Below are 20,938 nucleotides of genomic sequence, written 5' to 3'. Positions count from 1 at the left end.
AGGGGCTTCCTGGTTCTGAGGGTTGATTTTCCGACAAAAGAGGCGCGGGCGGCAGCAGGGTGGGCGTGGTTGAACGGGTTTCTGAGGAGCCTGGGAAAAACGACTGCCTCCAGCTGCGCATTCCTAGTCTTACCTGATACTTTGTTTCTCTGAGTTCTAGCACAGTCGCTGTGTGATTTATGGTATATGCACCAACTTAACCAAAAGATCAAAAGTACCAGCACCAACTCGGGGCCTCCGGATGTGATGCCTTTCGGAAAAAATAACATCACCTACATAGTCTTCTTGCAAATAAATGCCTGAATCTAACCATGGAGAAACAATCAGATGTATTTAAAACTTAATCTATAAAAATCTGGCCTGGGCTCCTGGAAAATGTCAATGTTATGAAACATTAAAAGGAAATTAGAGAAAAAAAGGGGGACATGAGAGGGAGTTTATTTTCCACAAAAAACTTTGGAAAATTTTGAAAGAGATGGGAATACCAGACCACCTGACCTGCCTCTTGAGAAACCTGTATGCAGGTCAGGAAGCAACAGTTAGATCTGGACATGGAACAACAGATTGATTCCAAATAGGAAAAGGAGTACGTCAAGGCTGTGTATTGTCACCCTGCTTATTTAACTTATATGCAGAGTACATCATGAGAAATGCTGGGCTGGAGGAAGCACAAGCTGGAATCAAGATTGCCCGGAGAAATATCAATAACCTCAGATATGCAGATGACACCACCCTTAAGGCAGAAAGTGAAGAGGGACTGAATAGCCTCTTGATGAAAGTGAAAGAGGAGAGTGAAAAAGTTGGCTTAAAGCTCAACATTCAGAAAATGAAGACCATAGCATCCGGTCCCATCACTTCACGGTAAATAGATGGGGAAACAGTGGCTGACTTTATTTTCAGTCCGTTCAGTTGCTCAGTCGTGTCCGACTCTTTGAGACCCCATGAACTGCAGCACGCCAGGCCTCCCTGTCCATCACCAACTCCCGGAGTTCACTCAAACTCATGTCCATCATGTCGGTGATGCCATCCAGCCATCTCATCCTCTGTTGTCCCCTTCTCCTCCTGCCCCCAATCCCTCCCAGCATCAAAGTCTTTTCAAATGAGTCAACTCTTCGCCTGAGGTGGCCAAAGTACTGGAGTTTCAGCTTTAGCATCATTCCTTCCAAAGAACACCAGGACTGATCTCCTTCAGAATGGACTGGTTGGATCTCCTTGCAGTCCAAGGGACTCTCAAGAGTCTTCTCCAACACCACAGTTCAAAAGCATCAATTCTTCGGTGCTCAGCCTTCTTCACAGTCCAACTCTCACCTCCATACATGACTACTGGGAAAACCATAGCCTTGACTAGACGGACCTTTGTTGGCAAAGAAATGTCTCTGCTTTTCAATATGCTGTCTAGGTTGGTCATAACTTTTCTTCCAAGGAGTAAGCGTCTTTTAATTTCATGGCTGCAGTCACCATCTGCAGTGATTTTGGAGTCCCCAAAATAAAGTCTGACACTGTTTCCACTGCTTCCCCATCTATTTCCCATGAAGTGATGGGACCAGAGGCCATGATCTTCATTTTCTGAATGTTGATCTTTATGTCAACTTTTTCACTCTCCTCTTTGACTTTCATCAAGAGGCTTTTTAGTTCCTCTTCACTGTCTGCCATAAGAGTGGTGTCATCTGCATATCTGACTTTATTTTGGATGACACCACCCTTATGGCAGAAAGTGAAGAGGAACTCAAAAGCCTCTTGATGAAGGTAAAAGAGGAGAGTGAAAAAGTTGGCTTAAAGTTCAACATTCAGAAAACGAAGATCATAGCATCTGGTCCCATCACTTCATGGGAAATAGATGGGGAAACAGTGGAAACAGTGTCAGACTTTATTTTGGGGGGCTCCAAAATCACTGCAGATGGTGATTGCAGCCATGAAATTAAAAGACGCTTACTCCTTGGAAGGAAAGTTATGACCAACCTAGAGAGTATATTCAAAAGCAGAGACATTACTTTGCTGACTAAGGTCCATCTAGTCAAGGCTATGGTTTTTCCAGTGGTCATGTATGGATGTGAGAGTTGGACTGTGAAGAAGGCTGAGTGCCGAAGAATTGATGCTTTTGAACTGTGGTATTGGAGAAGACTCTTGAGAGTCCCTTGGACTGCAAGGAGATCCAACCAGTCCATTCTGAAGGAGATCAGCCCTGGGATTTCTTTGGAAGGAATGATGCTAAAGCTGAAACTCCAGTACTTTTGCCACCTCAGGCGAAGAGTTGACTCATTTGAAAAGACTTTGATGCTGGGAGGGATTGGGGGCAGGAGGAGAAGGGGACGACAGAGGATGAGATGGCTGGATGGCATCACGGACTCGATGGACGTGAGTCTGGGTGAACTCCAGGAGTTGGTGATGGACAGGGAGGCCTGGCGTGCTGTGATTCATGGGGTCGCAAAGAGTCGGACACGACTGAGCAACTGAACTGAACTGAACTGAACTGAAAATCACTGCAGATGGTGGTTTCAGCCAAGAAATTAAAACACGCTTACTCCTTGGAAGAAAAGTTATGACCAGCCTAGATAGCGTATTGAAAAGCAGAGACATTACTTTGCCAACAAAGGTCCATCTAGTCAAGGCTATGGTTTTTCCAGCAGTCATGTATGGATGTGAGAGTTGGACTGTGAAGAAAGCTGAATGCCAAAGAATTGATGCTTTTGAACTGTGCTGTTGGAGAAGACTGGAGATCTGATCAGTCCATCCTAAGGGAGATCAGTCCTGGGTGTTCATTGGAAGGACTGATGTTGAAGCTGAAACTCCAATGCTTTGGCCACCAGATGCGAAGAGCTGACTCATTTGAAAAGACCCTTATGCTGGGAGGGATTGGGGGCAGGAGGAGAAGGGGATGACAGAGGATGAGATGGTTGGATGGCATCACCAACTCAATGGACATGAGTTTGGGTAAACTCCGGGAGTTGGTGATGGACAGGGAGGCCTGACATGCTGCAGTTCATGGAGTCACAAAGTGTCGGACACGACTGAGTGACTGGACTGAACTGAACTGAGAGGGACTTCCCTAGCAGTCCAGTGGCTACCACTGCACTCCCAATGCCGGGGGCCTGGGTTCAATCCCTGCTTAGGGAACTAGATCCCACATGCTGCAACTAAAGAACCTGTGCCACAACTAAGACCCAGTGAAGCCAAATAAATAAAAATAGTTTTAAAAGCGACATTAGATTCTGGTTTTTGGTACAATGCATACAATGTATGCAAACTCACTTATTGTAGACCAGAGACATAGGCATGTATATCTTAACTAGAGAACACTAGCTAAACCAAGAACTTCCAATGAGAATTCTTTCTAGATTTTATGTAGAATTATCTTTAACCACTGAGGCCAATACATCTGAACCCTTTTCTCAAACCCCACTAATGCACAATGCTCTTGGTTCCACTTCCCCCACGCCCCCAGAGAACAAAGTGAGAGCCATGCCCTCAAGTGATTCAACATGAATTATTGACCAACGGACAAAACTTTTGTGATAATTGAGCCCTGGCTCATAGCATAAACATGCAACATCAACGTGAATAAAACCCGCCCCCAAAAACAAATAGCTGTACTAATGCTTCAAAATCTTTTAAACCAGTAGCATGAACTAAAACGTGGGAATGGAAAACCAGAATTCTTCTGGGAATTATTACAGGTGTTGGAGCAATTAAGAAAGAATTATGAGTTAGAACATTGATGGTATAGTCAGTCAATAGTGAATTTTAGCAGAGGATGGCAGCATGAGGGTTTCTTAATTTACATATGGCCAGTATTCTATAACCCTGGAGGAAGGCATAGCAACCCACTCCAGTATTCTTGCCTGGAGAATCCCATGGACAGAGGAGTCTGGCGGGCTACAGTCCATGTGGTCTCAAAGAGTCAGACAAGACTGAAGTGACTTAGCATGCATAGTATTCTATATAGCTTAGAGCAGTGGTTCTCAACTTTGGTCGCAAATTAGAATCATCTGAGCAGTTATTCAAAATTCCAATGCCCCCTGGACCTATTAAATCAGAATCTCTGAGGATGGGATTCCAATGTGAAGCCAAAGTCAAGAGTAAGTGGGCAAGACAAGGCGTTGCTAAATCATTTAGAGTCACCAGCAGGATGGTTAACCCAGACATAAATATCCGGTTGAACAATATGTGGTCACATATGCTTGGACACGGGCTTCCCTGGTGGCTCAGTGGTAAAGAATCCATCTGCCAATGCAGGAGATGCGGGTTCAATCCGTGGGTTGGGAAGATCCCTAGAGAAGGAAATGGCAACCCACTCCAGTATTCTTGCCTGGGAAATCCCATGGGCAGATGAGGTTGCAAAGAGTTGGACATGACTTAACACCAGCAACAACATACCTGGACACACCTCTTTCTGTGAGGAAGGAAGGCTGATTTTCAATCTATTTGAGAGACTTTCACTCTTTAGTATCTTACAACATTTAGCGCTGTGACTTCCTATGAACTGAATGGTGTCTGGGATACCTAAAAGACTCTTAGGCAAGGCTAACACTAGATTTATTAGAAACAATGTGAAACTACCCCCATTGTTAAGCATCTGTCATCAGTAGGAACCAAGTCTGGGACTTCCCTGTCAGTCTATTGGTTAAGACACTGCACTTCCATTGCAGGAGGTGCAAGTTCAATCTCTGGTTGGAGAACTAAAGATCCAACATGACCACCAAGATCTTGCCCCAAGGCTGCACCACTGTTTCTTGGCTGCTCCTCCTTGGTCTCCACATTCCCTCCCTTCCCTAGTTAGCAACTGTTTGAATCTGCCCATTGGAACTAAGGGAAGGTCATGGAGGCTGAATCAAGACTATTCCCTCGAGGCTTTCCCACAGGGTTGTCACACGTTCCACCGTGGTGTGACTCAATACTCGGGGTGACAGTCGAGGCAGTGCAGGGAAATCAGAAATGGGGGACACAGAAAGACTTTTGTGCCCAGGAAGCCCACAGGGTCCTACTTAGTTTCACCCTCTGTGTTCCTGCCACAGCAGAGATAACTTATGTTTCATTTCCCTTTGTCCTTAACTCTTACTGAATAATTTCTGCCAGTGAGACAACTTGGCCAAACAATCATTAATATTTTCCCCAGGCAGTAATCCATTTTATAATCATCTGCTTGAAAAGATCATCCTGGATGAACCTAGAGATTATCATACTAAGTGAAGTAAATCAGACAAAGACAAATACCATATGATATGACTTGCATATGGACTCTAAAAATTGTACAAATGAACTCATTCACCAAACAGAAAAAGAATCACAGACGCAGAAAACAAACTTCTGGCTACCAAAGAGAAAGGGTAGAGGAGTGATTTTTAAAAAAGGGAGGGGGACTTACGGTTGATCCCATAATTAAGATTCCTTGTTGCCAATGCAGGGAAATTAATATAGAAAATGTATCCTTTACCCAGGGTCTCCCACTGGCAACATCTTACAAAACTGTATCACAACTATGATATCGACACTGATACAGTCAAGATACAGGAGGTTTCAATCTCTAGAGATCGTTAACCACTGGTAACCACTAGTCTGTTCCTTACTTCCAAAATTTTGTGTACAGATCTTTGTACAGACTCATTTCTCTTGGGTAAAGACTTAGAAATGGAATTGCTGAGTCATGTGGTAAGTACATGTTTTGTTGTTTAGTCGCTAAGTCCTGTCCAGCTGTTTTCGACCCCCTGAGCTGCAACACGCCAGGTTTTCCTGTCCTTCACCATCTCCCAGAGTTTGCTCAAATTCATATCCCTTGAGTCGGTGATGCCATCCAACCATTTCATCCTCTGTTGCTCTCTTCTCCTGCCCTCAGTATTTCTCAGCAAAGGAATGGCCGATCATTCCAGTATTCTTGCCTTGAAAACGTCATGAACAGTATGAAAAGGCAAAAGAAAAAAAGGTATATGTTTAATTTTAAAATAAACTTGAGAAACTGTTTTTCCAAAGTGGCTGTACTATTTCACGTTCCCATCAGTAGAGTATAAGAGACTTCAGTTCTACATCCTCGCCAGAAACTATCAGTTTTTAATTTTCATTCTAGTGATTATATATTAGTATCTCATTGTGAGTTTTAATTTGCACTTCCCCGATGACTAATGACAAGTGTCTTTCTTGCGCTTCCTCGCTATTTGCAATTGTTTTTTCTTGGATATGTTTGTTCTTTGTTTCTCTTTGTTCTTTGTTTCTATCTTTTCCTCCGTCTCTGGGTTAAATGAAGCATTTTATATGATTCTATTTTATCTCCTGTCTTGGTATATCATTTATACTTCTTTTTTAAAGAACTTTTTTAGTGGTTGCCCTAAGGTTTACAGGGCTTCCCAGGTGGTGCTAGTGGTAAAGAACCTGCCTGCCAACACAGGAGACATAAGAGACGTGGGTTCAATCCCTGGGTTGGGAAGATCCCCTGGAGGAGGGTACAGCAACCCACTCCAGTACTCTTACCTGGAGAATCCCATGGACAGAGGGGTCTGGTGGGCTACAGTCCACAGAGTCACAGTCAGACATGACTGAAGTGACTTAGCATGCACACAAAAGTTTTCAACATACATTTTAAAATAATGTAAGTCCACCTATCATCATACTGCTCTATGTGTAGGGCAGCTACATTATAAGCGAGTATTCCCCAGTCCTCTCTTCCTGTCCCTCGTGACACCTTACTGGTGTCCAGGAATTGTTTGTTATTATGGGAAAGAGCCCCAAGCCTACATTGGAAACTGGGTCTCAGAACACTTGCTGTTGTTCTGGTTTCCAATGAGAAGCCCACTGTAATGCTCAGCCTTATTCTTCTATAAGTGAAGTTTCCCACACTCTACTCCCCACCTCTGGCTCCCTTCAAGAGTTTTACCTTGTCCTTTGTATTTTGTTTGTTTGTTTGGTTGGTTTGGGGTTTTTTTGTTTGTTGGTTTGTTTGGTTTGGAGTTGGGTTGTTTTTTTTTAAGGGGAGTTGTTTCCTTGTTACAGTTTTAATATGATGTTCCTAGGTGTTGGTTTTTAGTTTGTTTTGGTATTTATCCTGTTTGGTATTTTCTGACCTTCCTGGGTCTGTGGTTTTCTTTTAATCATAGTAATGATACATTATTTGGAAAGTTCTTGGCCACTGTCACTTCAGATATTTCTTCTGCCTGTTTTCTCTTTTTTTCTCCTACTGGTATCTTGATATGGTTCTCATACTCCTTTCTTTAGCTGCAATCTATTTCCTCCAAGTCTTTTCTCTTGTTGACTCTGGTTACTTTTATTTTTCTTCAGGTGAAAGAGAGAGAACAGCCAGAGAGAGCTGAAATTCCCTTCCCCAAGCTAGGATAGTATTTTAGAGTAGGCCTTTGTGACAGAGAAGATTCTGGAAGGATTTCCTGATGGTTATTCTTCCTTTTCCCCTTGCCACAACTCCCAGGGCATTTTTCTCAGATTCTCAAGGTGACAATCTGGTAGGTTCCTAGAGAAAAAGTCCACAGAACTGTGTGGTCCTCACTCTAGGAATTTCTTAATTTCACGCTAGTCCATACTCAGCCTCCAGCAGCTTAAAATTGGCATTTAAGTGTTCCCACCAGATTATAGTTTCAGGTAAGCAGATCTCACCTGTGATTCTCCATATGTGCCTATGTTTCCAACTTCAGAGATGGTGTTTTGCCGTTTTCCCAATTCTTTTTGAGAATTTTCTTGTCTAAGAAAAGACACTGATTCATCCACATTTTTCTTGATGTAAGGGATGGTAGTGACAATGTCCATGCACTGTAAAAGCAAAAGCAGAAATGAGAAGTCACTTGGTCATCTCTTGTCTACATTCTTTGATGAATTATTTGTTCAAATCTGTTGCCAATTTTTTAAAAATTGAGTTGTTTGTCCAATTATTGAATTATAAGAACTTTTATATATCTTAAATAAAAGTCCTTTATAAATATGTGCTTAGCAAATATTTTTTCTCAGTCTATGACTTTTCATTTTCTTAATTTTAAAGATCAGAAGTCCTTTATTGTTTTAATTTCAAAAAAACTTTATTGAAGTAAAAGTTCTTTATTTTTGATGTAATTCAATGTATCCAAGAAAAAAAGAGGAGAGTGAAAAAGTTGGCTTAAAGCTCAACATTCAGAAAACTAAGTTCATGGCGTCTAGTTCCATCACTTCATGGCAAATAGATGGGGAAACAGTGGCAGACTTTATTTTGGGGGGCTCCAAAATCACTGCACATGATAACTGCAGCCATGAAATTAAAAGATGCTCGCTCTTTGGAAGGAAAGTTATGACCAAACTAGACAGCACGTTAAAAAGCAGAGACATTGCTTTGCCAACAAAGGTCCGTCTAGTCAAGGCTATGGTTTTTCCAGTGGTCATGTATGGATGTGAGAGTTGGACTATAAAGAAAGCTGAGCACCGAAGAATTGATGCTTTTGAACTGTGGTGTTGGAGAAGACTGTTGAGAGTCCCTTGGACTGCAAGGAGATCCAGCCAGTCCATCCTAAAGGAAATCAGTCCTGAGTGTTCATTGGAAGGACTGATGTTGAAGCTGAAACTGCAATACTTTGGCCACCTGATGTGAAGAACTGACTCATTGGAAAAGACCCTGATGCTGGGAAAGACTGAAGGTGGGAGGAGAAGGGGACAACAGAGGATGAGATGATTGGATGGCATCACCGACTCAAAGGACATGAGTTTGGGTAAACTCCAGGAGTTGGTGATGAACAGGGAGGCCTGGTGTGCTGCAGTCCATGGGGTCGCAAAGAGTCAGACACAACTGAGTGACTAAACTGAACTGAATGTATCCAATCTTTTTTTTTTCCTTTATGGTTCATGCTTTTTGTGTCCTATCTAAGAAATATCTGCTTAAACCAAGGTCACAAAGATTCTGTCTTAAGTTTTCTTCTAGAAATCTTGTGGCTTTTACATCCAGGTCTATAATCCATTTCATGGTTAGTTTTTGTGTATGGTGTGAGATAAGAATAGAGGTTCATTTTTGCATGTAGATATTCAATTGCTCTTCATTCATTTAACAATTATTTTCAAAGCAACTACTAGCATATACCTAGAACTATGTAGGTGGAGCAAATTATTTCACCTCAGTCCAGAATCTAACTCTCAGCCACTTAGATTCAGAAAATCATATTGTTCATAGATTCAGAGAAGATCAAGACTTTTGATAACAAGCTACCTATAATTAACTGTAAGCAAAATAACCAGAAAATGCTAATGAATTCATCAATTTCTATAGTGATTTAGAATACCTCTAGCTGGGCCTGCTTTAATATTTGTGAGGTCAGGACAGGAATATAAATGGAAGTCCATATATTATATATCTTAATATTTAAAAGTTTGAAATTAGGCTAACATTGTATGTGTGTGTATTTTTTTAGTCACTCAGCTATGTCTGACTCTTTGCTACCCCATGGACTGTAGTCCACCAGGCTGCTATGGTGGGGGGCAGCCAGAGTTCCCTCCTCTGTACCACACTACAAGGTGGAGCCAGCCCAGATATCCAGATTCTGTTCACGTTTTCCTGCTAAAAGCTTGACTAATCCTCCTGCCCCCTCCTGTCATCCCCAGGGATATCCAGCACATGCCTTAAAGACAGGCTGAGGACATTTTGGCAGAGAACTCCAGGGTGTTCTAGAAGGGGACTACAGGTCCCAAGGCATGTACCCTATCTCCATGACCACATGGACTCCGAGGAGGAGGAGAGCCAAAGTAGGGCCCCGTTAAACGTGGCACCCAAGGCCATGATTCAGGGCACATCTTGCCCACTGGTGAGGTACTAGAAGGCAAACAATGCTGCTGGGGAATTCATGCAAAAGGAGGGTGATTTCACGAGCTCTGAAGCTGAGGCCCAGTTGCCCATCTCCCGGCATAGAACATTTTCCAGACTATGAGGATACTTGTCCCCCAAATTCAACTGTGTGTCTTCTGTGATAGAGCTGACACAGTTTGCTTCCCCAAGAACATCCTTTTCTCTGAGTGTCTGGGGCTTCAAAGACTCCCCACAGGTCCAGGGGGTTAGAGGATGAGAAAGGACACCCACCTGGCAGTCAGAAGCCCAGCATATCTAGCTGCCAAAGTGAAGGAAGAAGCCCACGAGCTTTGGGAAGCCCTGTGGGGCTGCACACACATCTGAGAGTGGGCCCTGGGCTGCAGTTAATCAACAGCGTCAGCAGTTGGGAAGAATATCTGCTCACAGAGTGAAGAGAATGAGGACAGGCTGGGGCTCACTGTCACCTTCCCCTCTGTTTGTCAGCATACCCAACCACTCTCTTCACTCTCTTTGGAAGATTGTGCCTTCCAAATCTTATGCAAATTCCTCTTTGGGCCAACTCTAACCCAAAACTAAGGGAATGGGATCCTTGGAAATGTGATTGCAGCGCACCGAGTCAACACACTCTATACAACCACGCTAGGAAACCAGCCACAAATTCACTTATAGAGCTCCCCAACAACCAGCTCAGAACCTGATGAGAGAGAGTGCAGGATCGATGGATGGATGGACAGATGGAAACCCTGGAAATACCCTTCTACTGATCAGAGCAAGTTTTATCATCTGGAAGATGAAATATTTAAGAAAGTGATTAAGAGTTTTCATGCTAGGATGGGACATAGGAAATCTTCACATGCCTTAGGTGAATTAATTTTAGTTTTAATTAATTTATTTAGGCTGTGCCACACAGCATGTGCGATCTTACTTTCCCTGGCCAGGGACTGAACCCGCACCCCCTGTAGTGGAAGGACAGAGTCTTAACCACTGGAAGCCCTAGGAGAATTTAGAAGGACAGCAGTTTTTCTGAACTGAGTTATGATACTCATGTTAACAGCCTCCAAAGTTCCCATGGCACTTTGCTGCAGCCAAATGTTTTTAAAAAATTTTTTTCAAAGAAAGCCTCAAGCACACATAAGAACAAGAGTTCTTTTATCTCAGGGGGAATGAACTTAACACAAATTGTGAAGATTCCACATTGTTAAAATGCACAAATTCACTTCCAATGGTGTTTAGAATACTTGAAAAAGATAAAATGTTTATTAGAATCAAAGTCCCTTTGAGAGATTTATTTTCTCTACCTTTATTCTCATACTTAAAGAAAATGCTGAGTTGTAGATGAACACTTCAAGGTCTTGGCCACTTTTTACCCTGAAGAAAAGAGCCAAAATGTTTGTCATTCCAGGAGCATAATCAGTTGAGCCGACACAAAATAACATAGTTAATTCACGAACGGAATTTGTTGCCATAGCTCCAGGGAGGGACAGGGTGGAGGAAACAATGGCCTTTTTCACCACAACCTGCCTGTCCCCACACAACAGGCCATCACTGAGCCAGCACAGAGCACAGCAATTGTCAGTGAGCAGCAGCCATGAGAGGACAACAGGAAGTGAGTGGTAAATAAAGGAAGAGCGCCTGGCAACTTAGATCTCCGCTAGTTCAAGCTCTGGACACGACTACCTCCTCCAGCTTATCTTCAAGCTTAACCTTTGGTCAACTGTTTCTGTGAATCCACAGAAAGAAAATGAAAGGACTCTAAACCAGAACGAAAGCAGACCAGGAGGAGGCATGGTGAGTCACCAGGGTGGCACCATGGAAAAGGACCTCGAGAACAATTGCACTCCCCAAATGGAACGCAAGGTAAGGTACCCGCTTTCCTATTGATTTGTATCTCTTTGATTATCAAAGTTCAAAAAGTAAAGTCCTATGTATCTGTGAGTATAACAAACCTGTGATAATTAATAAAATCATACTCTAAAGAGAAATAATGGGAATTCACAGGCAGTCCAGTGATCGAGGCTCTGTGCTTTCGCTGCCGAGGGCCTGGGTTCAGTCCCTGGTAGGAGAACTAGGATCCCACAGCCAAGCGAGCAGCAAAAAGAAAATAACAGAGAGAAATTATCCCTTCTGTCTTAAGGTGATAAAAAGAAAAAACTCTGGCTAACGGTTCTTTATCCCCTGACTGAGGATGCAAGCACCCAGGACAGAGGTAAATGACAAACAAATTCTCTTCCTAAAAAAAGTTCAAATAGATTACTATATGTAAAACAAATAAGCAACAAGGACCTGCCGTATAGCACAGGGAACTATATTTAGTGTCTTGTAGTAACCTATAAGGGAAAAGAGTCTGAAAAAGAATACATGTATATGTGTGTGTGTGTATAACTGAATCACTTTGCTGTACATATGAAACTAGCACAACATTGTAAATTCTTCAATTTAAAAAAAGTTTCCTTAAAAAGGTCGAATCACTGTGAGAAAATGTTGGTAGTTCAAGGCCAAGAATGATGCTGTGGGAGCCTGAGTGTGCCAGAGAAATATTTTAAGAAAATGTTCATTATCCTATAAAATGAGAAACTTTCCCCCGATGGCTTAGCAGATAAAGAATCCGCTTGCAATGCAGGAGATACAGGAGATATGGGGTTCAGTTCCCTGGTCAGGAAGATCCCCTGGAGAAGGAAATGGCAACCCCCTCTAGTATTCTTGCCTGGGAAATGCCATGTACAGAGGAGCCTGGCAGGCTACAGTCCAAAAGACCACAAAGTGTTGAACATGACTAAGCATGCATGCATCACGTGGCATTCGTAGTAGAAAAGTCACAAAATCTCGATTTGAATATCCATTTCAGAAATCCTCACAGTGTAACTATCATATGAGTGGTACTACCTTCTATAATTGTTTTTTTGGGGGGGAGGAGATGTGCCTAGGGGAATGTGCATTTTAGTGAAGCCTTGGTAAACCAAAAGAGTTCTAGATGACAAAAGTTTAGGTGGTGAGACAAAAAAGGATTCTGGATGATGTGAAGAAAAGACTAGGATAAGCAATGATGTAATTTTTGCTTCACAGTAAAGCTGGTTTCACGCCACTCCTCAGAGAGTGGTTTCTCAGGCCTTAAGACACTGGCCCTGTTCTTTCCTGTCCCAGTACTCCTCCAAAACTTTCCCATGCCCTTGGGAGTGGCTGTGGATGACTGGTTAAAGAATCGTATGCCCCAGAAAGTGATCTGGGGCCATAACCACCATGAACTTGAACTACATGACTGGTAGATCATTTCTCCCAATTGGTCCCCTTCCCCTCTGCACCCATATTACCTCAGATTTGGAGAAATTTGTATGTTGACTCATGAATTTCACCAGCTTATTTTATTGAGTTCGTGGGAGACTCAGGCAGCATTTTAGCCACTCATTCATTTATTCACTTATTCATGCCTCATGCCAAAAATAGATTTGAAGTGGTATCAAAACAAGTAGATTCAGTTCCTGACTGGTTCTGATATTGAAAATTGATTTGATCTTTCTATGTACAGTAATGTAGAATTCAATCTGTACAAACATCACTCTGTACACCCATAACTCTTGTGAACTGAAAAATATCCAAAGGCTTCTAATCTCATGGAGTTCCTAATAGTATCACTTAATATCATAATAAGAGCTGATATTTTTAGTTCTTACTAGGCGACATTCAGTTCAGTTCAGTTGCTCAGTCGTGTCCAACTCTTTACAACCCCACGGACTGCAGTACGCCAGGCCTCCCTGTCCATCACCAACTCCGGGAGTTGCTCAAACTCATGTCCATCAAGTCAATGACGCCATTCAACCATCTCATCCTCTGTCATCCCCTTCAATCCTCTGTCCCCCTGCCTTCACTCTTTCCCAGCATCAGGGTCTTTTCCAACGAGTAATTTCTTTGAATCAGGTGGCCAAAGTACTGGAGCTTCAGCTTCAGCGTCAGTCCTTCCAATGAATATTCAGGACTCATTTCCTTTAGGATTGACTGATTTGACCTCCTTGTAGTCCAAGGGACTCTCAAGAGTCTTCTCCAACACCACAGTTCAAAAAGCATCAATACTTCAGCGCTCAGCTTTCTTTATAGTCCAACTCTCACGTCCACACATGAGTACTAGAAAAACCATAGCTTTGACTAGATGGACCTTTGTCAGTAAAGGAATGTCTCTCCTTTTCAAAATGCTGTCTAAGTTGATCATAGCTTTTCTTCCAAGGAGCAAGCATCTTTTAATATCATGGCTGCAGTGACCATCTGCAGTGATTTTGGAGCCCAAGAAAAGAAAGTCAATTGCTGTTTCCATCGTTTCCCCATCTATTTGCCACGAAGGGATGGGACCGGATGCCATGGACTTTGTTTTTTGAATATTGAGTTTTAGAACAGCTTTTTCACTCTCCTCTTTCACTTTCCTCAAGAGGCTGTTTATTTCTTCTTCGCTTTCTGCCATAAGGGTGGTGTCATCTTCATATCTGAGGTTATTGATATTTCTTCTGGCAGTCTTGATTCCAGCTTGTGATTTATCCAGCCTGGCATTTCACATGATGTACTCTGCATATAAGTTATATAAGCAAGGTGATGATATACAGCCTTGACGTACTCTTTTCCCAATTTGGAATTAGTCTGTTGTTCCATGTCCAGTTCTAACTGCTATTTCTTGACCTTGACCTTGACCTCTTTTCTTGAGAGGAGATACATATCCTCTCCTAAGTAATTTTCATGTCTTATTTCACTTGATTAAATCCAGTGAAAGTATTCAAACTCCTAACCACTAGCCTATTGTGCTAATTTGTGCCTTAGCTTCTCCCAGTTAAATGGAGTAAGTTTATTTAACCTCGTTGGGCCAGCAAATATAATTATATCTTTAATTATAGCAATAATAAAGTGATTGTATTAACATTTTAATCCTGCTCTTCTGTTCTCCATGTATTTTCCATACAGAAGCTGACCTCTGTAAAATTCTGTAAATTTAACTTTCTGACTGCCAGCCCTTTTGGGCATTGTACATTGATACCCATGACCATTTCTGGCTATTGCTAATGGTATTGCTTGCAGTTAGTAGTTATAAGCACTGTCATTATATATTGTATGTGAGTGGTGAGCATAATTATGAATTTAATAATACAGTTGACCCTTGGACAATGCAAGGGTTAGAAGGCCGACTCTCTGTGCAGTTGAAAATCCAAGTATATGACTTATCTGCCCTAAAGGATGCAACCAACCACAGGTGGTGCATTACTGTAGTATTTACTGTTGAAAGCAATAAGTGGACCTGCACAGTTCAAACTCATATTGTTCAAAGGTCAACTGCATTTTTAATCTCTCCAAGAATGGAAACTCCTTTTATATGAAAGAGTTATTCACTTTCCACATATTTAACTTTAGTACTCAATTGGCACTTACTCTGGAAGTAAGAGAATGCTTGAACATTATCTCAGTACCCCTAGATATTATTTATAGATATTATTTATATTCTCATTTTCAAGTGAAAATTGAGGCTCAGAGAGGCTAAATAAATTGTCCAAGGTAAAAAGGAGAGGGCTGGAATTCAGATTCTTGGGATCCAGTTTCACTGTTTCTTTAAACCTACACCAACAAATAAGGTAGCCACTAACCAAACATGTAAAGTTTAGTTTCTCACTTGTACTAACCACATTTCAAGTGCTCAGTAGTCACAGGGAGCTAGTGGCAACCTTATTGAGACACTGCAGATACAGAATATTCCATCACTTCAGAAAGTTCTATCACATAATGCTGCTTTAAGTCATAATGTCTCTTTTAGATAGTTGACACATTTCCTCAAAATATATTGCAGTTCTGTTACAAATTATATGGATTTAAATTTTTCCTGTGAAATCTCGTTTATGTGAAGTTTCTTCATTTGCAGAGCACCAAGTTAACTTTGATCTGCAAATTAATAATATAGGTAAGAGTCAAGGAGACATTATACACTTCAGAGACCAAAGATTTTTAAGCATCATCAAGTAACTCCAGAAGCACTCACTTAGATACAAGCAACTGATACAATAATTACATACCATTTTTATTTATTCATTAAAACCAGGATCCCCTACAGTAACCTGGTAGGAAATAACGTGGTTAGCCTAGTTCTTTCTGCTATTCCAAAATTCTATGTAAAGTCATTTTATACTAATGATTTACCTTCCTCTCTTCCTCTGGATCATTAAGTCAGTAGCATAAAATACTTTCACCGTGAAATTTTTATTAGCTCAAGATCTAATTCCAAAACCCTTACTTCTTGCACTGTATCCCAAGACTTCCTGGTAGGCTTGCTCCTATGGACCACTCACAGAGCCTGGCACATAGTAGGGTTTCTATGAAAATCTGTTGATTGGTGTGTAGGCCATAAGAGAAGAAAGAAAAATTAATAGAAACAACATAACTGTATGTTGAATATTTAGTCTTTTTTTAATTTTTATTATATATTTTTTTTTAATTTGGTCACACTGGATCTTAGTTTCGGCATTCAGGTTCTTAGTTATGGCATGTGGGGTCTAGTTCCCCAAACAGGTATGGATCCAGGGCCCCTTGCATTGGGAATACAGAGTTCCAACCACTGAACCACTAGGAAAGTCCCATATTTGGTCTTTATTTGAAGGAAATTAAACAATTTAGAACCCTCCACATTTCTGAAGTTTAGTTGTCTGAACATTTTTTTTCTGCCATCTTTGAGAGCGAATCTCTGATTCAGGAAAGGCTGGAAAGAGATCTCTTTGCCATTAAACCTTTGGCAACTCCTGTCCAATATCTGTAGCAGAGTCGGAACCATTTGAAAGTTCAGCACAAGTGCCAAAAAGAAAACCACCACAACTATCTGAACATTTTTTTAAGCCACTTACTTTAAGGGAAAGTAGATATTACATTTTCACTTTTTGTTCCAAAACACAATTAGGCCTTTTTCTTCTTATTCCTCTGTAATTTCTGCACATGAATCCTAATATTACAGGAACAGGTATTGATTTGCACAGCCTTCAGCTAACTCAACAGTCTTTGCCTCCTTTGCAAACTGTGTGGGAGACTGATCCACGGGTCACATGTCCTCCGAACTCAATTAACAGGTGTCATCACCGCTACAGGCTACTGTGCTGATTGATTGTTCTTCCTCTGAAAGTTGACAGGTGGAGCACATGCTCCATTCCTGATACAACTGAATCTGAGTCTCTCGAAGACACTAAAGTCTCTGCCTGAACTGTTGAGTCCCACTCACTGCGGTCCTTTAAAGCAAGCCTTGACTATCAAGCATCTGGGCACTCTCACAGGCTCACCTCAACAGCTCAGTTCGCACACAGAATAGATGGGAGTAAGAGGCTGGACTTGGGGGTGTGTGAAACCTGGGCTTCCCTTGGTCTTTCTAGGCTGGAAACTACGGGGAGAAAAGGAATCTTACTGGGGGTTTTTGGTTCTTTCTTCTAAGGGACTTGAAGTCAGCTTTCAAATACCATGGAGTAAAGAATATACAAGATCTGGCCTAAAATTAATCTTGCCCCATGCTCACAATGAGACCTCATAACGTGAAAACATACTCTTTATTTCAATCTTGCCCCAGGTATTAGGACGTTTTTTAAGTTCTCTGTCTTTTCAAAAACTATCAATCACCCCCCTGCCGCTTTGTCTCTCTCTGTCTCTGTCTGTCTGCCTCTCCCTCACACACACCCACCCACACCATATAGAGAAAGAGAAAAGGAATTTTAGAAACTGGAAAGGATGACCCAGGACAAAAAGGAACCATGTTTCAAATCTGTCTTCCTCATTCCATTGTTGTTTTACAGTCACTAAATATCAATAATGCCAAAGTTGAGAAACCTTCAGTTCAGTTCAGTTCAGTTCAGTCCCTCAGTCATGTCCGACTCTTTGTGACCCCATGGACTGCAGCATGCCAGGCCTCTCTGTCCTCCACCATCTCCGGGAGATTGCTCAAACTCATGTCCACTGAGTCGGTGATGTCATCCAACCATCTCATCATCTGTTGTCCCCTTCTCCTCCTACCTCCAATCTTTCCCAACAACAGCGTCTTTTCCACTGAGCCAGCTCTTCACGTCAGGTGGTCAAAGTATTGGAGCTTCAGCTTCAGCCTCATTCCATTAAGATAGAAACAAAAAATATAGAAGAATTTAAATAATTCTTTTGAAAGCAAAAACTAGTGTGATTAGAATTTTTAACAGTACCATCATATTTCCTAAAAAACCTCAATCTTTTAAGAGTTTGCCCTTGAAAGGGAGGGGGATTCTCTGGTGGTCCAGTGGTTAGGACTCTGTGCTTCCACTGCATGGGACACAGGTTCCATCTCTGGTCAGGGAACTAAGATCTCACAAGCTGCATGACACAGTCAAAAAAGAAAAACTTTGCGCTACCAAAAGACTTTGGGCTTCCCTGGTGGCTCAGACAGTAAAGCGTCTGCCTGGAATTCAGGAGACACGGGTTCGATCCCTGGGTCAGGAAGATCCCCTGGAGAAGGAAATGGCAACCCACCCCAGTACTCTTGCCTGAAAAATTCCATGGACTGAGGAGCCTGGTAGGCTACAGTCCATGGGGTTGCAAAGAGTTGGACATGACTGAGCGACTTCACTTCTTCTTTTGCCCTACATATATATTTTTTGCTCTATATTGTTTAAGAGTAGAGGCTATCACATTTGTCTTAGATACCTGGCTCCTGACATACTGTAGATGCTTTGTAAATGTTTGTTGAATGAGTGAAAGAAATTTAAATCGCTGTTTATTCTGTATTCTCCTTGTCCGGGGAGAGTCCTGAATTTGTCCATCTAAGGTCATCTAGTAGACTGAGTGAATTTCAACTCAGCCTTTGAATCATAGATCAGTGTTGGGTGAACCAACTTCAACTTGACTCCAGCCTCTAAATTTATTGACATTATTATTATTAACAAGAGCAACAAAGACATGATCACTGTTTACAAATCACTGTTTACAAGGCGTGCATGAGTGCTAAGTTGCTTCAGTGGTGTCTGACTCTTTGCGACCCTATGAACTATAGCCCGCTAGGTTCCTCTGTCCATGGGATTCTCCAGGCAAGAATACTGGAGTGAGTTGCCCTTTCCTCCTCCAAGGGATCTTCCGGACCCAGGAATTGAACCCGAGTCTCTTACGTCTCCTTCATTGGCAGGCAGGTTCTTTACCACTAGCGCCACCTGGGAAGCTGTTTTCAAGGCTCTCCACCCTAAATCCTGCCAGACTCTTCGGATTGCTAGAGGTTTGTGATACCTGAAGGCCATGTGGGACCTGCTTAGAGATAGCAAAGATGGCAGACTCACTCTCTACAACTTTCTCAGTTGCCCAGAGATGGGCAGAGTTGGATAAGCCTTCGAGAGAGATGGCTAAGACTTGTACACAGATTTGCCTCATAAATGCTTTTCCATTTGACTATCACACTTTTCCTTAGGATGACAATTGAAAAGATTTTCTTAAATATCACACATGGAATTCAAGACAAAAATGGAACATTAATCAAAGAGTTTTGTAGGGTTTTCTTCATTATATGAGGTAGGAGAGAGTTATAATCACCAGGAAGCACAGAAGACAGACTTCTTACCCTATACAGTACAGACCAGTGGGTTAACTGAAAAATAAAATGGTTAAAATGGAGACTTGTTTTAAAAAGTGATAAATATATACACTAAATATTTTGTGTAAATTTAAAATAAATATGGTATTAAGTTGTTGATGCTTTAATTGGGCCACTGATTAGAGCTCTCTGTTTTCTTCATTACATGTATGCTTAGTCGTTGAGTCATGTCTGACTTGCAACCCCATGGACTATAGCCTGCCAATCTCCTCTGTCCTTGGAATTTTCCAGGCAAGAATACTGGAGTGGGTTGCCATTTCCTGCTCCAGGGGATCTTCCCCACCCAGGGATCAAACCCATGTCTCCTGCATTGGCAGGCAGATTCCTTACCACTGTGCAGGCATACATATAGGCAATGTCTCTGGTTTCCATTTTTGGTGGATTCTAAATGAAGTGAAAAGTCGAGATACTCTGAAAACACTCTGCGTGTGGAATCCTAGATTTGGGGGAATTTTGTCCCTATCTTTTACAGTAGTCTTGTTCTCACCTAATTTAATAACAATTAATTTTATTTTTATGAGTTTTTAAAAAAATTTATTTTAATTGGAGGCTAAAAATCCCATGACTATCTTTTCTTTATAAAACAATTTAGTTTCTTTAGGGCTTCCCTGGTGGTTCAGAGGTTAAAGCGTCTGCCTCCAATGCGAGAGACCTGGGTTCGAACCCTGGGTCAGGAAGATCCCCTGGAGAAGGAAATGGTAACCCACTCCAGTATTGTTGCCTGGAGAATCCCATGGATGGAGAAGCCTGGTAGGCTACAGTCCACAGGGTCCCAAAGAGTTGGACACGACTGAGCAACTTCACCTTCACCTTCTCATCATTTATATAACATTTAATTAAATGATATCTTTCCAACCACAAGTACAATGAGCATAAATAGATTTGGGGGAAAATTTAGGTAACTCTTTTTTTAAAATTATTTATTTGTTTAATTATGGTTGCACTGGATCGTCTCTGTTGTGTGCTGGCTTTGTCTAGTTGCAGTGAGAGGGGGCTGCTCTCTAGTTGTGGTGCACAGGCTTCTCATTGTGGGGGCTTCTCATGTTGTGGAGCACTGGCTCTAGGCTCCTGGGCTTCGGTATTTGTGGCTCCCGGGCTGCAGAGCTCAGGCTCAGTAGTTGTGGTGCATGGGCTCAGTTGCCCTGCAGCATGTGGGCATGTGGTCTTCCCAAACCAGGGATAGTACACGTGTCTCCTGCATTGGCAGGCAGATTCTTCACCACTGGGTCATCAGGGAAGTCCGCTACTGTTTCTTTTTAGGCAAAAAAAAAAAAATGTTAATACGTTGGTAATATTTTTGTCCTCCATGTCTCAGATGTACTGCCTTATTTAATGAGTACCTACTTTGGGGTAGGCCCTCCAGAGATAGAAAGAGACATTCTTTCAAAGATGTAATTTACATTTTAAAGTATAGAAGTCAATTTTTTTTAGCATATTCACAGGGTCCTGTAACCATGAACACAATTTAATTTCGGAACACTTTCATCATCCCCCAAAAGAAACCCTGTACTTATTAGCAGTCACTCTCCATTCCCTCGGCATATCCCCAGCACCAGGCAACCATGAATCTACTTTCTGTCCTATGGATT

At 41.9% G+C, this 20,938-nt stretch overlaps 1 protein-coding gene and 1 non-coding gene across 2 annotated transcripts in view; one reads left to right on the top strand and one right to left on the bottom strand.

The window, feature by feature from the left end:
- Positions 1-11,228: 11,228 nt before the first annotated feature.
- The window catches only part of PCYT1B (phosphate cytidylyltransferase 1B, choline), a 143,608-nt gene continuing 133,898 nt past the window's right edge, over positions 11,229-20,938 (top strand). The window contains exon 1 of the mRNA XM_070289874.1: positions 11,229-11,611. Within this exon, the coding sequence (XP_070145975.1) occupies positions 11,540-11,611 (72 nt within the window). The 5' untranslated portion in view covers positions 11,229-11,539. The remainder of the gene's footprint in view (positions 11,612-20,938) is intronic.
- On the bottom strand, positions 16,437-16,584 carry LOC138931276 (small nucleolar RNA SNORA12). The gene has a single exon (XR_011446522.1). It is a non-coding gene; the product is annotated as a small nucleolar RNA SNORA12 (small nucleolar RNA).

The sequence above is a fragment of the Ovis canadensis genome, chromosome X (assembly GCF_042477335.2).
Source record: "Ovis canadensis isolate MfBH-ARS-UI-01 breed Bighorn chromosome X, ARS-UI_OviCan_v2, whole genome shotgun sequence".
Taxonomy (NCBI): Eukaryota; Metazoa; Chordata; class Mammalia; order Artiodactyla; family Bovidae; genus Ovis; species Ovis canadensis.
The sequence above is the reverse complement of the archived record's forward strand: the minus strand, read 5'-3'. Positions and strand labels throughout refer to the sequence as shown.